Here is a 16,393-nt window from a genome sequence, read left to right as displayed (position 1 = left end):
TCCCAATCTCCCAATTCATTCCCCACCCCAACCTTCCCCGCTTTCCCCACTTGGTGTCCATATGTTTGTTCTCTACATCTGTGTCTCTATTTCTGCCTTTCAAACTGGTTGATCTGTACCATTTTTCTATAGTCCACATATATGTGTTAATATACGATATTTGTTTTTCTCTTTCTGACTTACTTCACTCTGTATGACAGTCTCTAGGTCCATCCATGTCTCTACAGATGTCCCAGTTTCATTGCTTTTTACAGCTGAGTTATATTCCATTGTGTATAGGTACCACATCTTCTTTATCCATTCATCTGTTGATGGACGTTTAGGTTGCTCCCATGTCCTGGTTATTGTAAATAGTGCTGCAGTGAACATTGGCATGCATGTGTCTTTTTGAATTATGGTGTTCTCTGGGTATATGACCAGTAGTGGGATTGCTGGGTCATATGGTAGTTCTATTTTTAGTTTTGCAAGGAACCTCCATAGTGTTCTCCATAGTGTCTGTATCAATGTACATTCCCACCAGCAGTGCAAGAGCATTTCCTTTTCTCCACACCCTCTCCAGCATTTACTGTTTATAGATTTTCTGATGATGCCCATTCTAACCGTTGTGAGGTGATACCTCATTGTAGTTTTGATTTACATTCTCTAATAATTAGTGATCTTGAGCATCTTTTCATGTGCCTCCTGACCATCCGTATGTCTTCTTTGGAGAAATGCCTATTTAGGTCTTCTGCCCATTTTTTGATTGGGTTGTTTGTTTTCTTTAATACTAAGCTGGATAAACTTTATATATTTTGGAGATGAATCCTTTGTCTGTTGATTCATTTGCAAATATTTTCTCCCATTCTGAGGGTTGTCTTTTCGTCTTGCTTATAGTTTCCTTTGCTGTGTAGAAGCTTTGAAGTTTCATTAGGTCCCACTTATTTATTTTTGTTTTTATTTCCATTACTCTAGGGGGTGGGTCAGAAAAGATCTTGCTGTTATCTACACTGAAGAGTGTTCTTTCTGTGTTTTCTTCTAGGAGTTTTATACTGTCTGGCCTTATATTTAGGTCTTTAATCCATATGAGTTTATTTTTGTGTATGGTGGTAAGCAGTGTTCTAATTTCATTCTTTTACATGTAGCTGTCCAGTTTTCCCAGCACCACTTATTGAAGCGGCTGCCTTTTCTCCATTGTATATCCTTGCCTCCTTTGTCATAGATTAGTTGACCATAGTTTATCTCTGGGCTTTCTATCCTGTTCCATTAATCTATATTTCTGTTTTTTTGCTAGTACCATACTGTCTTGATCACTGTAGCCTTGTAGTATAGCCTGAAGTCAGGAAGCCTGATTCCATCAGCTCTGTCTTTCCTTCTCAAGATTGCTTTGGCTATTTGGGGTCTTTTGTGTTTCCATACAAATCGTAAAATTTCTTGTTCTAGTTCTGTGAAAAATGCCATTGGTAATTTGATCAGGATTGCATTGAATATGTGAATTGCTTTCAGTAGTATCATCATTTTCACAATGTTGATTCTTCCAATCCAAGAACATGGTATGTGCCTCCATTTGTTTGTGTTGTCTTTCATTTCTTTCATTAGTGTCTTATAGTTTTCTAAGTACAGGTCTTTTATCTCCTTGGTTAGGTTTATTCCTAGGTATTTGATGCTTTTGTTGCAATGGTGAATGGAATTGTTTCCTTAATTTTGCTTTCTGATCTTTCATTGTTAGTGTGTAGAAATGCAAGAGATTTCTGTGTGTTAATTTTGTATCCTGCAACTTTACCAAATTCATTGATTAGCTCAAGTCGTTTTCTGGTGGCCTCTTGAGGATTCTCTATGTATAGTATCATGTCATCTGCAAACAGTGACAGTTTGACTACTTTTCCGATTTGGATTCCTTTGATTTCTGTTTCTTCTCTGATTGCTCTGGCAAGGACTTCCAAAACTATGTTGAATAGTAGAGGGTGGACATCCTTGTCTTGTTCCTGATCTTAGGGGGAATGCTTTCAGTTTTACACCATTGAGAATGATGTTTGCTGTGGGTTTGTCGTATATGGCCTTTATTGTGTTGAGCTAGATTTCCTCTTTGCCCACCTTCTGAAGAGTTTTTATCATAAATGGGTGTTGAATTTTGTCAAAAGCTTTTTCTGCATGTATTGAGTTTTTATCCTTCAATTTGTTAATATGGTGTATCACATTGATTGATTTGCATATATTGAAGAATCCTTGCATTCCAGGGATAAAGCCCACTTGATCATGGGGTATGATCCTTTGAATGTGTTGTTGGATTCTGTTGGCTAGTATTTTGTTGAGGATTTTTGCATCTAAATTCATCAGTGATATTGGTGTGTAGTTTTCTTTTTTTGTAGTATCTTTGTCTGGTTTTGGTATCAGGGTGATGGTGGCCTCATAAAATGAGTTTGGGAGTGTTCCTTCCCCTGCAGTGTTTTGGAAGAGTTTGAGAGGGATGGATGTTAGCTCTTCTATAAATGTTTGATGGAATTCACCTGTGAATCCCTCTGGTCCTGGACTTTTGTTTGTTTGGAGATTTTTAATCACAGTTTCAATGTTTTAGCTTGTGATTGGTTTGTTCATATTTTCTGTGTCTTCCTGATTCAGTCTTGGAATGTTATATCTTTCTAAGAATCTGTCCATTTCATCCAGGTTGTTCATTTCATTGACATATATAGTTGCTTGTAGTAATCTCTTATGGTGCTTTTTATTTCTGCGGTATCTGTTGTAGCTTCTTCTGTTTCATTTCTTATTTTATTGATTTGAGTCCTCTCCCTCTTTTTCTTGATGAGCCTTGCTAGAGGTTTATTGATTTTATTTATCAAAGAACCAGCTTTTAGTTTTATTGATTTTTGCTATTGTTTTCTTTGTCTCTATTTCATTTATTTCTGCTCTGATCTTTATGATTTCTCTCCGTCTACTAACTTTGGGTTTTGTTTGCTCTTCTTTCTCTGGTTTCTTTAGGTGTAAGGTTAGATTGTGTATTTGGGATTTTTCTTGTTTCTTGAGGTAGGATTGTATTGCTAGAAATTTCCCTCTTAGAACTGCCTTTGCAGCATCCCATAGGTTTTGGATCGTTTTGTTTTTCATTGTCATTTGTCTCTAGCTCTTTTCTGATTTCCTCTTTGATTTCTTCAGTGATCTGTTGGTTATTTAGTAGCATATTGTTTAGCCTCCATGTGTTTGTGTTTTTTACAGTTTTTTTCCTGTTATTGATTTCTAATCTCATAGTGTTGTGGTCAGAAAAGATGCTTGATGTGTTTTCAATTTTCTTGAATTTACCAAGGCTTGATTTATGACCCAAAGTGTGATCTGTCCTGGAGAATGTTCCATGTGCACTTGAGAAGAATGTGTAATCTGCTGTTTTTGGATGTAATGTCCCATAGATATCTATTAAATCCATCTGATTCATTGTGTCATTTAAAGTTTGTGTTTCCTTATTAATTTTCTGTGCGGATGATCTGTCCATTGATGTAAGTGGGGTGTTAAAGTCTCCCAGTATGATTGTGTTCCTGTCGATTTCCTCTTTCATAGTGGTTAGCATTTGCCTTATGTATTGAGGTGCTCCTATATTGGATGCATATAAATTTATAATTGCTATGTCTTCTTCTTGGATTGACCCCTTGATCTTTATGTAATGTCCTTTCTTGTCTATTGTAACATTTTTTATTTTAAAGTCTGTTTTATCTGATATGAGTATTGCTACTCTAGCTTTTTTTTTTTTATAAATTTATTTATTTATTGGCTGCATTGGGTCTTCTTTGCTGCACACGGGCTTTCTCTAGTTGCTGTGAGTGGGGGCTACTCTTCTTTGTGGTGCACAGGCTCCTCATTGTTGTGGCTTCCCTTGTTGTGGAGCACAGGCCCTCGGCATTTGGGCTTCAGTAGTTGCGGCACATGGGCTCAATAGTTGTGACTCATGGGCTCTAGAGCACAGACTCAGTAGTTGTGGTGCACGGGCTTAGTCACTCCATGGCATGTGGGATCTTCCTGGAGCAGGGATCGAACCCATGTCCCTTGCATTGGCAGGCAGACTTTTAACCACTGTGCCACATAGGAAGCACCCCCCCCCCCCCCCCCGCTCTCTTTTGATTTCCATTTGCATGGAATATCTTTTTCCATCCCCTCACTTTCAGTCTTTATGTGTCCCTAGGTCTGAAGTGGGTCTCTTGTAGGCAGCATATATATGGGTCTTTTTTTTGTATCCCTTCAGCCAGTCTGTGTCTTTTGGTTGGAGCATTTATTCTATTTACATTCAAGGTAATTATTGATATGTATGTTCCTATTACCATTTTCTTAATTTTTTTTTTTTTTTTAGGTCCTTTTCTTCTGTTTTATGCTTAGAGAAGTTCCTTTAGCATTTGTTGTAGGGCTGGTTTGGTGGTGCTGAGTTCTTTTAGCTGTTACTTGTCTGTAAAGCTTTTGATTTCTTTGTCGAATCTGAATGAGATTCTTGCTGGGTAGAGTATTCTTGGCTGTAAGTTTTTCTCTTTCAGGACTTTCAGTATATCCTGCCATTCCCTTCTGGTCTGCAGAGTTTCTGCAGAAAGATCAGCTGTTTTCCTTATGCGTTTTACCTTAAATATTATTTGTTGCTTTTCTACTGCTGCTTTTAATAGTTTTCTTTGTGTTTTATTTTCATTAGTTTGATTAACATGTGTCTCGGTGTATTTATCCTTGGGTTTATTCTGTATGGGACTCTCTTCACTTCTTGGACTTGATTAATTATTTTCAAGTTGAGGAAGTTTCCCACTATAACTTCTTCAAATATTTTCTCAGACCTTTTCTTTTTTTCTTCTTCTTTTTGGATGCCTACGATTCGAATGTTGGTGCGCTTAATGTTTTCACCAAGGTCTCTGAGACTGTCTTCCATTCTCTTTATTCTTTTTTCTCTTTCCTGCTCTATGGCAGTTATTTTCCCATTCTATCTTCTAACTCACTTATTCATTCTTCTGCCTCAGTTATGCTGCTGTTTATACCACCTTGAGTATTTTTAATTTCAGTTATTATGTTGTCCATTACTGTTTGTTTGCCCTTTAGTTCTTCTGAGTCCTTATTTACTCTTTCTTGTATTTTTTCTATTTTGTTGTCGAGATTTTGGATCATCTTTACTGTCATTACTCTGAATTCTTTTTCAGGCAATTTTCCTATTTCCTCTTCATGTATTTGGTCTTGTGGGTATTTTTCCTGTTCCTTTGCCTGCATCGTGTTTGTTTGTTTTCTCATTTTGTCTAATTTATAGGATTTGCTATCTCCTTTCCTTGTGCTGCCTAGTAGTAATTCCTCCTGTTTCTGTCCTCTGCCACCTGTTGTGGGGTTTTTCCAGTGTCTTGAGTAGGCTTCCTGGTGGGGGATTTTGGAGTCTGCTATCCGGTGTGTGGCTCTGTGTCTTTTCTCTCTGATGAGCAGGGCTGTGTCAGATGATGTGTTTTAGAGTATCTGTGAGGTTAATATGGCTTTAGGTAGTCTGTGTGCTGATGGTTGGGTTTGTGTTCCTGTTTTGTTTGTAGTTTCGTGTGAGGTGTCCAGCATTGCCAGTTGCAGATAGTTGGACGAAGCCGGGTCTTAGACTCTGATACAGGGCTCTGTGAGAGTTCTCTGCAGTTAATCTTCCCTGTGTCTGAGGACTACCTAGTAGTCTAGCATCCTGGATTCAGTGCTCCCTCCCCAGAGCCTCCTACTTGGCTTCTGGTGGAGTAGTCCACACTTCAGAGGTTGCTTGTCCTGTCAGTAAAGGGGTTTAAAGAAGACTGTCCAAGCCCCAGACTAATGGCAGAGTGTTGAGTAAAACAAGTACCTGAACCAGTTCTCTGGTTCCCACGTTCCAGCTCCCAGACCGCCGTTCAGCTGTGATCTGACATCTCTGTCTGGAGACAATGAGCCGTGGTTCGGACCCTCCGTGTGATTTTTACTCTTTCCTGTCTGCCACAGCTCAGCCGCTTCAGCCTCTTTCAACAGTCCCAAATGCCTCCCTTCTGACCCAGGGAAATTCCCCATTGGAGAAGGGGTTTCCCTTTTGGATAAGGGATGTTTCCCTGAATTCAGCAATCTTGTCTCTGTTTCAAATCCCCCCACCGCAGGGTGTGGGACCCGTCCCTTTCCTTTCTTCTCCTCCTCTTTCTCCTTTTTTTCCCCCCTTTGTCCTGCACAGTTATGTCGGATTCTTTGCAGTCCTTTCTGGTGTCCGAGGTCGTCTGCTGGTGTTCAGCTGGTGCTCTGTGGGAATTATTTCGTCTTTTGATGTATTCCTGATGCATGTGTGGAGAGGGATGCATTGCACGTCCTTCTGCTTTGCCGCCATCTTTCTTCCTGATTCCATCTGTAGCCAGGTGAAGCCTGTTCAGGTTGTCTGCTGAGTTTTGACACATTTGCAGTAATCTTTGGTAGCTTTCTGGTATGGCAAAGTGTTCCAGGCCCATCTTTCATTTCCTGCTCTAGACTTGGATTCAGCCATTCCTCCAATAGCCCTAGTTTGTTTTAGTTGAACTAGCTACATTATGTTTTACTGAAGCAATGATTCATAATAAAATTGTATAGTCATTTCAAATACTGTACTATACTATATTGTAAAGTCATTTGAAATACTTTATGTCGTCATTCCACATTATTAGTATATACAGTTAGATTTTTAAATTTCACTTTGGTTTTGAATTTTAGAGATTGCTTTTGAAATTGTTTTTATATGCAAAATATACTGATACAAAATCAGATCTATAGAGCAAGGTATTTTCAGAGTGTCTAGCTCTTATCCCTGGTCCTTTTACCCCAAAATTTCTGTATATCCTTACGTTTAAAAAAAGAAGTAAATGTTTATAAATTTACATTTCTCACCCTCCCTTTCTTAGATGAATGATAGCTATACATAACTTTCCTTTAGTGGTATGTAATTGAATTAAAAAAATAATCAGGGTAAGTATGCTGATAAAAAAAAATTTGTTCAAAATGCACAGAATTGGTATTTTTTTCCCCTAATGTCTTGATGGATTCTATTAGCTTACATAATTAGAAATTTGGCTGTCGTATTCTTTGGTAGCTTTAAAAATTTTGCTTTAATCAATTATTTTATATTATACATGTATATATATATGTAGATGACATACAAAAAGGAAAAATATTCCCTTAAAAACATGTATTATACATATATGTATATGTATATGTATAAAAGTGTATGTATTATATATACACATGTATTTGTTTAGAAGTGAGACTGACATATATATATATGAAAAATAGACATTTATCTGTCAAATGGAAATATTTATAAGGAACATAATCTATTTTATTTCTTTTTGATGAAGATTAAAAGGTTATTTTAAAAAATCTTTACTACTATAGTATTTTGTAGTTATTATTAAGGTGGAAAAACGTTATGTATAGCTAGAAAAATGTAGCTTCTAAAAAGCACCTTTGATTAATTTATTTCAGCTTTGTTTATCTACTGGACCTTTTATCAGAAGCTTAGGAAACCTTGTTAACATGGTTTTGCAATTGGAGGCTTTGAGTCTGCTTAGAAGCCTGTCAGGACTGTTAATTGCTATACTGCTGCATCCACATTTTAAATACTTTTATTATTCTTTCTGTATAAGGGAAAGCATTCAGTAAATACAGTCTTTTGTTTTTTCAATACTGTGGTTTCTTTTAGACTCTAATTCCAGTGATTCTCAATGTATGGGCTGTGGGGGTGGGGAAGAGTTGTATAGCCTAACTTAGTTTGTATCCTGAATAAACAAATGCATATGAATGTACCTGCTATTATCTGAAACCGTGTGTAGTTATTTTGTAACTGATGGTATCTAGCTAATAAATAGTAAAGGAGATTTGCACTCAGATAGTTTAACTCCAGAGTTCATATTTTTTGAGCACTATGCCATGTTACCTTCTTTTTTTTTTTTTTTAACTCTTTATTGGAATATATTTGATTTACACTCTTGTACCCATCTCTGAGGTACACCAAAGTGAATCAGCTGCATCTACACACATATCCCCATATCCCCTCCCTCCCGCGACCCCCCCCCCACCCCCGTTCTGGCCCTCCAAGGCATCTCCCATGAAGTTGATCTCCTTTTGTTATACAGCAACTTCCCACTAGGTACCTATTTTACAGCTGGTAGTAGTAAATATGTTTATGCTACTCTCACAGCTCATCCCAAATTCCCCTTTGCCCCTCACCCCACCCCGTGTCCTCAAGTCCATTCTCTGCTTCTCTATCTCCACTCTTGCCTGTCACTGGTTTCATCAGTACCATTTCCTCAGATTCCATATATATGTGTTAGCATACAGTATTTGCTTTTCTCTTTCTGGCTTACTTCACTCTGTATGACAGGCTCTATGTCTATCCACCTCATGACATATAGTTCAATTTCATTCCTTTTTATGGCTGAGTAATATTCCATTGTATATATGTGCCACATCTTCTTTTTCATGTTACCTTCTTGATTACTTCATAAGTTGTTCTGAGGAGTAAATGAGATATGTATATGGAATGCTTGGTAAAATTTTGATTTTCAGAGGTTTTTGGGTTCTGGGATTGAGTAAGGTTTTGTGTACCTAGAGATTGATTTAGGGAGAAGTATAAATACATAATTGTCCTTAGTTCTGAACAGTTCTGGTAGCTTACTAGAAATGAAAGTATCATAGCGGGTCAGAATCTGAATTTTAAGAACCTGCATTTAAGATCCTTAAAGTTTTAGAAGTACTGCAGAAGATGATCTTGAAGCTTTCTTCCATCTCACAGGTGGTGTGTTGTTGATTTTAGGGAACCAGACACATGGATATTTCAGTGTTGGTTATTGTGTTTGGAGAAGAAAATAGTAATATATCAAGTATTATTTTAATGTAAATCACTGTAATGTGAATTTATTTCTAGTTTTTGGCTTCCATTTTCAATTTGTAAAAAGTTTCTGATGTAGCACAAAATTATCCTAAGTTTTATCCTCCTGTATCATCTTAGGAAATAATTAGAACTCAAAAATTTTAATTAGTTTTGCATCATGTTTTTCTTAATCTCACCAGATAATAAGATTATAATATTAGCCAAGTATATAAATGGAAACACTAAATATAACATAAAACTTTCTTAATTTTGGACAGTCCTCTGTTCAGATGTTTCATTGAATAGTTTAACATTTAAAGTTAAATATTATGAGATTAACCACAAAACAAATGAGCAGCTGACTTGCTTGATTGGAAATGTTTAATTTTATCAGTCCCTGGAATATAGAAACTTCTCTCAGACTTAGCTAAGGAAGGTTTCTTCTCCTGTAGATTTTTTTTTTTACTGTGACAGTAATGTCTGTTTTGTTCACTGTTAGATCACTAGCATCTGGCACAGTCACAAATATTTGTTGAATGAATGAATAAAAGGTTTTTAAAAAATATTTATTTATTTATTTATTTTGGCTGCACTGGGTCTTAGTTGTGGCACATGGACTTCTTAGTTGTGGCATGCGGACTCTTAGTTGCGGCATGCATGTGGGATCTAGTTCGCTGACCAGGGATTGAACCCGGGACCCCTATATTGGGAGCATGGAGTCTTACCCACTGGACCACCAGGGAAGTCACAATAAGAGTTTGTTTTTTGATGATGTTTGCTACCATTTTCAAGTGAGTAAGAAGAGACTTGTAAGATTCTGAAAATTTGAGTTTTTAGACAGTTGAGCATCTCTCCATGTTAAATAATTGACTTAATAATCTTTCCCACATTATGTAATTGTGATTCTTTTTTGAAAATTAATTTTTAAATTAATTGATATTCAAACAGATGCAGAAATAACACATTTATACAGTTTAAAGCAAATGCCTGGTTAAAAAATATAGAACATTTGAGTATTGAATATTTGAGGAGCCCCCTGTGTATTGTCCTCCAGTTGCATGCTCTTTTCTTTCTTTTATCTCCAGAGGTAGCCACTTTGCTTGATTTCATTTTTCAAACCTCGAAATAGATCCTTAAACAGTTAGTTGTTTAGCCTTGAAAACTGGCTAGCAAGCATAAACATAACTTTTTAAAGAAAGAGTAACATTGCTAATATTAGGTCAGATCTTATTGAAGAAGGTAGGTTAGATAAAGTATCTGGGTCATAGTCTGGTTTTAGCTTTCCTGAGAGTTTATAGGAACTCTTTTCAGGAAAGTCAGTGCAAAAGGTTTTGAGTGAATCTTGGGAAATAGCATCTGTTCTTACAGTTGGCCATCTGGCGGTACTGTAGTGTGGATCAGGTACTGAATGTTTAGCAGAACTACTGTCAGAGGGACTGAAATGGTCTGTACTTTATTCTAAACCACCATGGCCTACTTTCAAATCTTGGAAAGAAGTCAGGGAGATCACTTCTATAGGTACAATAGTATTCGCAGCTGATTCAAGGAGATCATGAAGGCAACGTAGAAACATCAGTACGCATTCTGTCCTCTGATTAAAAAGATGAGTGGCCCGAATGAGGAAAAAAGATAGTAAAAATACGAATGAACAAGAGCTGTCTAGGCCTTATATAGAAGAAATTAAAAAAACCCTTCACTGAGGGACGTAAAAGAAGATATGAATAAATGGAAGAATATTATTTGGTGGTAGGAAGACTATTATAAATTCTCCTTAAATCTTATTTAAGATTTCTGTTAATGTGTCACTTAATCATTGAAAGCTTCTTAGGCCAACCACATACAATTTGCTTTATTCTTCTCCATAGCATTTATCCCCATTGGATGTAACTATATATTTAATTATTTATTTGTCTTTTTTTCGTCTTGTGGAGTGTAAACTTATGAAGGTATGTAAATTCATGAGGCTGTGCTTGTTCTTCCCTTATTAGAATGCAGACTTATGAGGGTATGTTTTATTCCTTGTGCTATCCCCAGCACTTTGAACTTACAGCACATAGGAAGCAGTCAATGACTGGTGAAAGAATGAATGAATAAATAAGTAAAACTGCCCTTTCTCTCATAATCCATAGCGCTTATTGTCTATTCCGTAGTTTTTTGTCATTAATTTTGTTCAGTTTAGCATCTTATAATGCTTTCTATTATTTTCTTTTGGTTCAGTGTCTAATTGTTTCATTCGTATAAGACGTTCTTCTCTGTGCTCCTTGATGGCAGGAGTGGGACAAATGCATCCTTTGTATACCTCACAGTACAAGGCAAATGGATGTAGGAACTTGTTGAACAGAATACATTTATTTATTCATAATGACTTAAATTGCTAAAATCCAGTTTGTCTAAAACAAAAGGAGTATTTTTAATAGATAATACAGTATAATTCTAAGTGAAATAGGATTTTTTGTTTAAGGATGGAGAATTTTTAGAGAGATTTTGTTGAACTTGTGGTAAATTTTGGTAGCTGGAAGTTGGAAATTGTGCAGTTATAATGTTACAAATTTCAGCCCACAGTTTGACTAAATAAAAATATAATTTTCAGTGAGACATGGATTTCTTACCTTGAAATTTTAATTTTTAAAAAGTCTCATGCTATAGTTTTAAAATGAAGTGTTATAGACAAGTACAATCTGTAGCCTACTTAACTTTTATACATGCTTTTATATATATAAATATTTAAATTTTTTTATTATACTCTGTTATCACTTCTCATGCCAGCATATCATTCAGCAATTTATGTAACTTTTTCTTGTTGTTCATTTATATTGCCAGTAGATTTTGTTTTTTAATCGTTTCTGATATGCTATAAGTTTGTTTCTGCATATAGATTTGGTATATTGTTTCTTGGAGATAAATTTCCAAGAATGTACTTAACACTTTCAAAAGCAAATATTCTTAAAATTACTGAAACAATACTATGAATGCTTAAAAGGAGAAATATAAACTATGTAAAAGTTTCGTTGGTTCTTTTCTAGTTCCTATGGAAAATTATATATTTAAAAGATTTTTTTCCTGCTTTATTTCAGACCAGTCTATCCATATGGGGATGGGGAAGCCTTGGCATTGTCCTTTCTCTAATAACGTTTGGACCCTTTGTAATATTTTATTTGGCATTTTATATCCTCTGCTTTGTGGGTGGGTAAGTATTCTCAATGATAATTTTACAATTCATGTCATGTTCAGTTGTTCAAAATGGAAACAAATGACCATGAGACCTCAATAAGAAAAAAAAAGTGACCATGAGAAATGGCAGTGTGACTTATTTGTGAATGGTGTTTATGCAGACTGTTTTTACCAAAGTTAAAAACAGTAAAATTAAGATACCTGCAGAAATAAAGGCGATGATGGTTATGATTCATGCAAGCAATACGGGTAGTCTTCTTCAAAAATAAATTTCAGTTTCTGATGATATAAACTTTTTTGTGTATTTTGAAAAGATTAAGATTTTTAATTCCTTTTTGTTTTATTTCCCCTTTAAGGTTGAAATTTCCTTATCTCTTATAATAATAAAGTTAAATTGAGATGATGCAGCAGGTTTTACGGAGTAGAAGATACTGTTTCATTGACTAGACTTCAGATGCTAATGTTAATTATTTCCCTTAATGAATGCTGTCGTTTTGTTCTAGAAAATTCCGATAAATTCCTGATTTTGCAGTTTTCTCTTCATGGTTATTTGGTTTACAGTGTTTATGCTTTACCTTGAGTTGATAAAACTTTACAGGAGAGGTTTCAGTCATGATTTAGTATAGCTTCCTATGTAGAACATTTGGTATCAGATATAAATTGTATTTAAGAAGATGTGTAAACAAGAGAGATGCTTGCTACTTAGATATTCTCAGTGAAGTAGTTTAGCTGAAATGAGTATTTTGTTGTTAATGTTTATGTGTGTATGTTTATGTATATGTGTGTGTATGTATATGTATAATACATTTATGTAATTATTTGTGCAGTGAATAACTATGATTTCTTTCAAAAAAATCTTTTTTTTTTTTTTTTTTTTATAAGCAACACATTTTTATTTGTGGATGGTGCTAACTTGGATGATGTTGCATACACAGGGGAGGACAGGGAAATAATTTTAATAAAGAATTTTAATAAAGAATCTTTTGAAACCCCAAATATTTGGAGGAATTGTTTAAGGCAGTAGGTTTAGAGGACTTAGCCGAATTGAATAGCATATTATAAACTTTAGCCTGAGAGAGACTGTGTAAGACACTGAAGGGATGGCTTCTGAATATATCTACCACCTATCACCTCTTTCAGGTTATAGATTTGAAAGTCATATGTGTAGCCATGTTATAGGGAGACCACTCACTGATTGTTGAACAAGTGAGAGTTAATTAAACCAGGAAGCTACCTCAAGGACTATTCATAAAACTTTATTTTACATTAGATTTAGTATTTTCATTATAATTTCTTGGATGTGGTATTATGTTCTGAGACAATTAAGAAATAAGCCATAGGAATCAGATAAATGGAGTTCTGAATATCTTTATTGATTATAAGAATAATTGAAGACTTATAGACCTGCAGCATTTGGGCTTCCTAAATTACACTCCCTAGTCACAAATTGAGGCCAGAGACGCATGGTTGCACCACTCCCCTACGAGGTCATGGCTGCTTTTACTGATTGGAAAGGGAATTGTCTTGAGGAGATGTTTCTCTGAAAAAGGAAAGATTTCTTTTATTTCACTGCTTGAATAAGCCTTTGGCCAAAAGGCAAAAGGCAAAAAGGCAAAAGGCAAAAGGCAGAAAGTGAGGAAGGATTTCAGAATATTTTATAATACTTCAGAAAGGGAAGAAATTGCAACATTATGGATGAAGGTAGGAGGTCTAGGAACCCTGGGAAGGTAGAGGGGTGGAGAATCATTCTTTTAGACTCAACTGCTGCATACAAAATTTGAGAAAGGGAGAAGAGTGATGAGTCCATTCATTTCAAAGTCCCAGGAACCTTTGTTGTTCCCTTTTTGAGTCTGGTAATTTATTAAGGAATAATTTCAAAAAACTCTTTTGGATATTTGTAAAGTTCTGTGAACTTTTTTAGATACTCATCAAGTTCTGTGAAATTTTTTTAGAAAAGATGGGATATCGGCAGGTGTGGGAGGGCCACTAAAAAGTCTTTAGATAATATTAAGTCACATGGAAGGATCAGAAATTCCAAGTTCATGTTATGTCATAAATTGATCTGATATTCTGTTCCAGACTGTTGATCTCAGTGAAACTTACTGCCACAGTAAGGGGACTTCAATTTATATACTAACAAGCATCCCCAAATCATCTCAGCGATGAGTTAACTAAGCATTCCCAGGTTACTCAGTTATAGTCAGTGAGTATCATAATTCCTGAGTCAAAAATCTTTATAATTTTGGCTCTAATTATGAAGAATGATTGTCCTTTCTTTAATGTAACATAATATAGTTTAGTGCCTTATGAATTTTAAGAGCAAAAATAGGCGTTTATATATCAATCTTAAATAAAATAATTACATTTCATGTAACTAAACATTTCTTAGTTTTAGTGGTTTTTCTGTTTTTGTTGTGTAAGTTTTAAAGATAAGTTTTTGTTCTTTTTCCTACTTAAAATGCAGGTCAGAGAGGAATTAATACATTTTCGTATGGAAACTACCTTTTTTTTTTTTTTTGCTTGTAAAACTTAAGCTTTTGAGTTCTGCAGTTTACCTGTATACAGTATTGATAATGTATATATTTTGCTTATAGTCAGAGCTAATCCCATATTCCATATTTTCTAATATAAAGAAAACTTTTGGAAAGAAAACCACTCAGAAATTTTTTGTTTTTGTTTGTTTTTTTTTGATTTTGGGTTTTTTGTTGTTGTTTGTTTTTTGTTGTTATTTTGGAATACCTTCATTACCGATATGAGTTATTTAATGATTTAATGGCATTCTGTTACGTTTGGTTATGCAGTTATTTGTAGCACCTGTTTTTACTTAAACCTCAAGGATGAAGTGATTAATTATGTTCTTTCTAAGATCAGACTGTTCCTTAGTTTACTTTCCTCCTGTCACACTGTGGGCAAAGGTGGATGTTTTATCAGTCTGTTTTATGATGTTTTTACAAATACATTCTTAACTCAGTATAAGCATTTTATTGTGTCTATGCTTATAACTAGGTAAAACTAAGATACAAGACAAACTTGATTCTTAGTAGTAATGTCAAATACAACACAGATATGTGAAATTTACTAATAATTCTGAGGCCAGCCTTTTAAAAAAGAAACAGAAACAGAACTGATGACATGAGTTGATTTGACTTTATCTGTTTCTCCACCCTCCTCTTTACTTTTGTGGTGCTTGTATTGAAGAGTGGTGAAATTGCAGGTAACAGCAAAAAGCAGAGGACCTTGAGAATCTTCCTTTCAGTAGTTGAGGCTATGTTTAATTTTTTACTGTTCCCTTCTTGTCACTACACTCTTTCAGTCATTGTAAGGTTACTATAAATCATTATAAAATTAAAATTTAATTTTCTTTTATGGATTTCCTGCCTACTTAGTAGTGCTTAGATTTATTTGGTAAATTTTAAATGTAGTAAATACTGATAGCATTTAGTCAGTACTTAAAGTATTCTGAACCAGTATTGATCTTACCTTGACTCCATAATTGTTTTAAAAAAAATTAACTTTTGGGGATATATTTATATTTCTTTTTCTAATTCTAGACTTACTTTAAAGAAATCATAAATTGGATTATTTTGTTCCTGTATAGCCTTTGTTTATTCTACATAGAGTCAAATTACATCTCTCTTTAATTAGCAGAACTATAGGAATGTGTGATATAGCTATAGATGTACATCTTGTCTGTCTTTATCCTTGCTTATTAGCTTGCCTACTTATTTAATGAAGGCTTATTTTCCTAAGGTTTGAAAATGTTGCCTGAGATTCTTTATGAAATATATTGGATGAAAACTTGGAAAGGCCTTGTTGTATAAATTCACAAAATGTTTATAGTTGTTTTAAACTTCAGAATTTAACAAAATCTGTCAATTCCTTGCCTTGTCAAAGTCACAAACTAACTTTTTAGTGAATGATAAGCCATCTATTAAACCTGAGAAATATATTTGGTAATAGATGTGTTAAATTGTAGTGAAACTTTGTTTTTGTATCTGTAATTAAATTTCTTTCAGGGGTTTTGTGGTTACTCTCCTGTTTGGAAAAACAAACTCAGAGAAGTACCTAGAGCAGTGTGAACACTCATTTCTTCCTCCAACATCAACTGGGATTCCTAAGGTAAGAAGGGTAAAGGAATGTGAAACCTTAAAGTCCTGCTGTATGCAGTGATAATAATGGCAGATTCTCCTGTAATTCACTAATGCTCACTATAAATTTATAAGAGATTATCTGATCAGGCTTAGAAAATGCATGTTATATGTTAAAAGTGAGATTGCAAATTTGAAGAAAAGATATAAATTTGGGGTCTTTTCCTTAACATAGAATTTCAGTGCATCATGCCTCATCATGAATATACTGTTTTGAATGAAATAAATGCATAGGAACCAGAGTGGGGAAAATGGGCACTTCTTCTTTAGCTCA

At 34.9% G+C, this 16,393-nt stretch overlaps 1 protein-coding gene across 7 annotated transcripts in view; it reads left to right on the top strand.

Annotated features, from left to right (window-relative positions):
* The window catches only part of SNX13 (sorting nexin 13), a 136,756-nt gene that overhangs the window by 37,604 nt on the left and 82,759 nt on the right, over positions 1-16,393 (top strand). For 6 of the 7 annotated variants that reach the window (XR_009053155.1, XR_009053156.1, XR_009053154.1 and 3 more), the window contains exons 2-3: positions 11,875-11,987; positions 15,988-16,090. Coding sequence is in view for 3 of the 7 variants with exons in the window: in XM_057731326.1 (XP_057587309.1) it covers positions 11,875-11,987; positions 15,988-16,090 (216 nt within the window). In the remaining 4 variants the exon portion in view is untranslated. The remainder of the gene's footprint in view (positions 1-11,874; positions 11,988-15,987; positions 16,091-16,393) is intronic. The other variant, XM_057731325.1, reaches the window with a different exon arrangement.

The sequence above is a fragment of the Hippopotamus amphibius genome, chromosome 4, assembly GCF_030028045.1.
Source record: "Hippopotamus amphibius kiboko isolate mHipAmp2 chromosome 4, mHipAmp2.hap2, whole genome shotgun sequence".
Taxonomy (NCBI): Eukaryota; Metazoa; Chordata; class Mammalia; order Artiodactyla; family Hippopotamidae; genus Hippopotamus; species Hippopotamus amphibius.
Note: the sequence above shows the minus strand (reverse complement) of the source record. Positions and strands in the feature narration are given on the sequence as shown.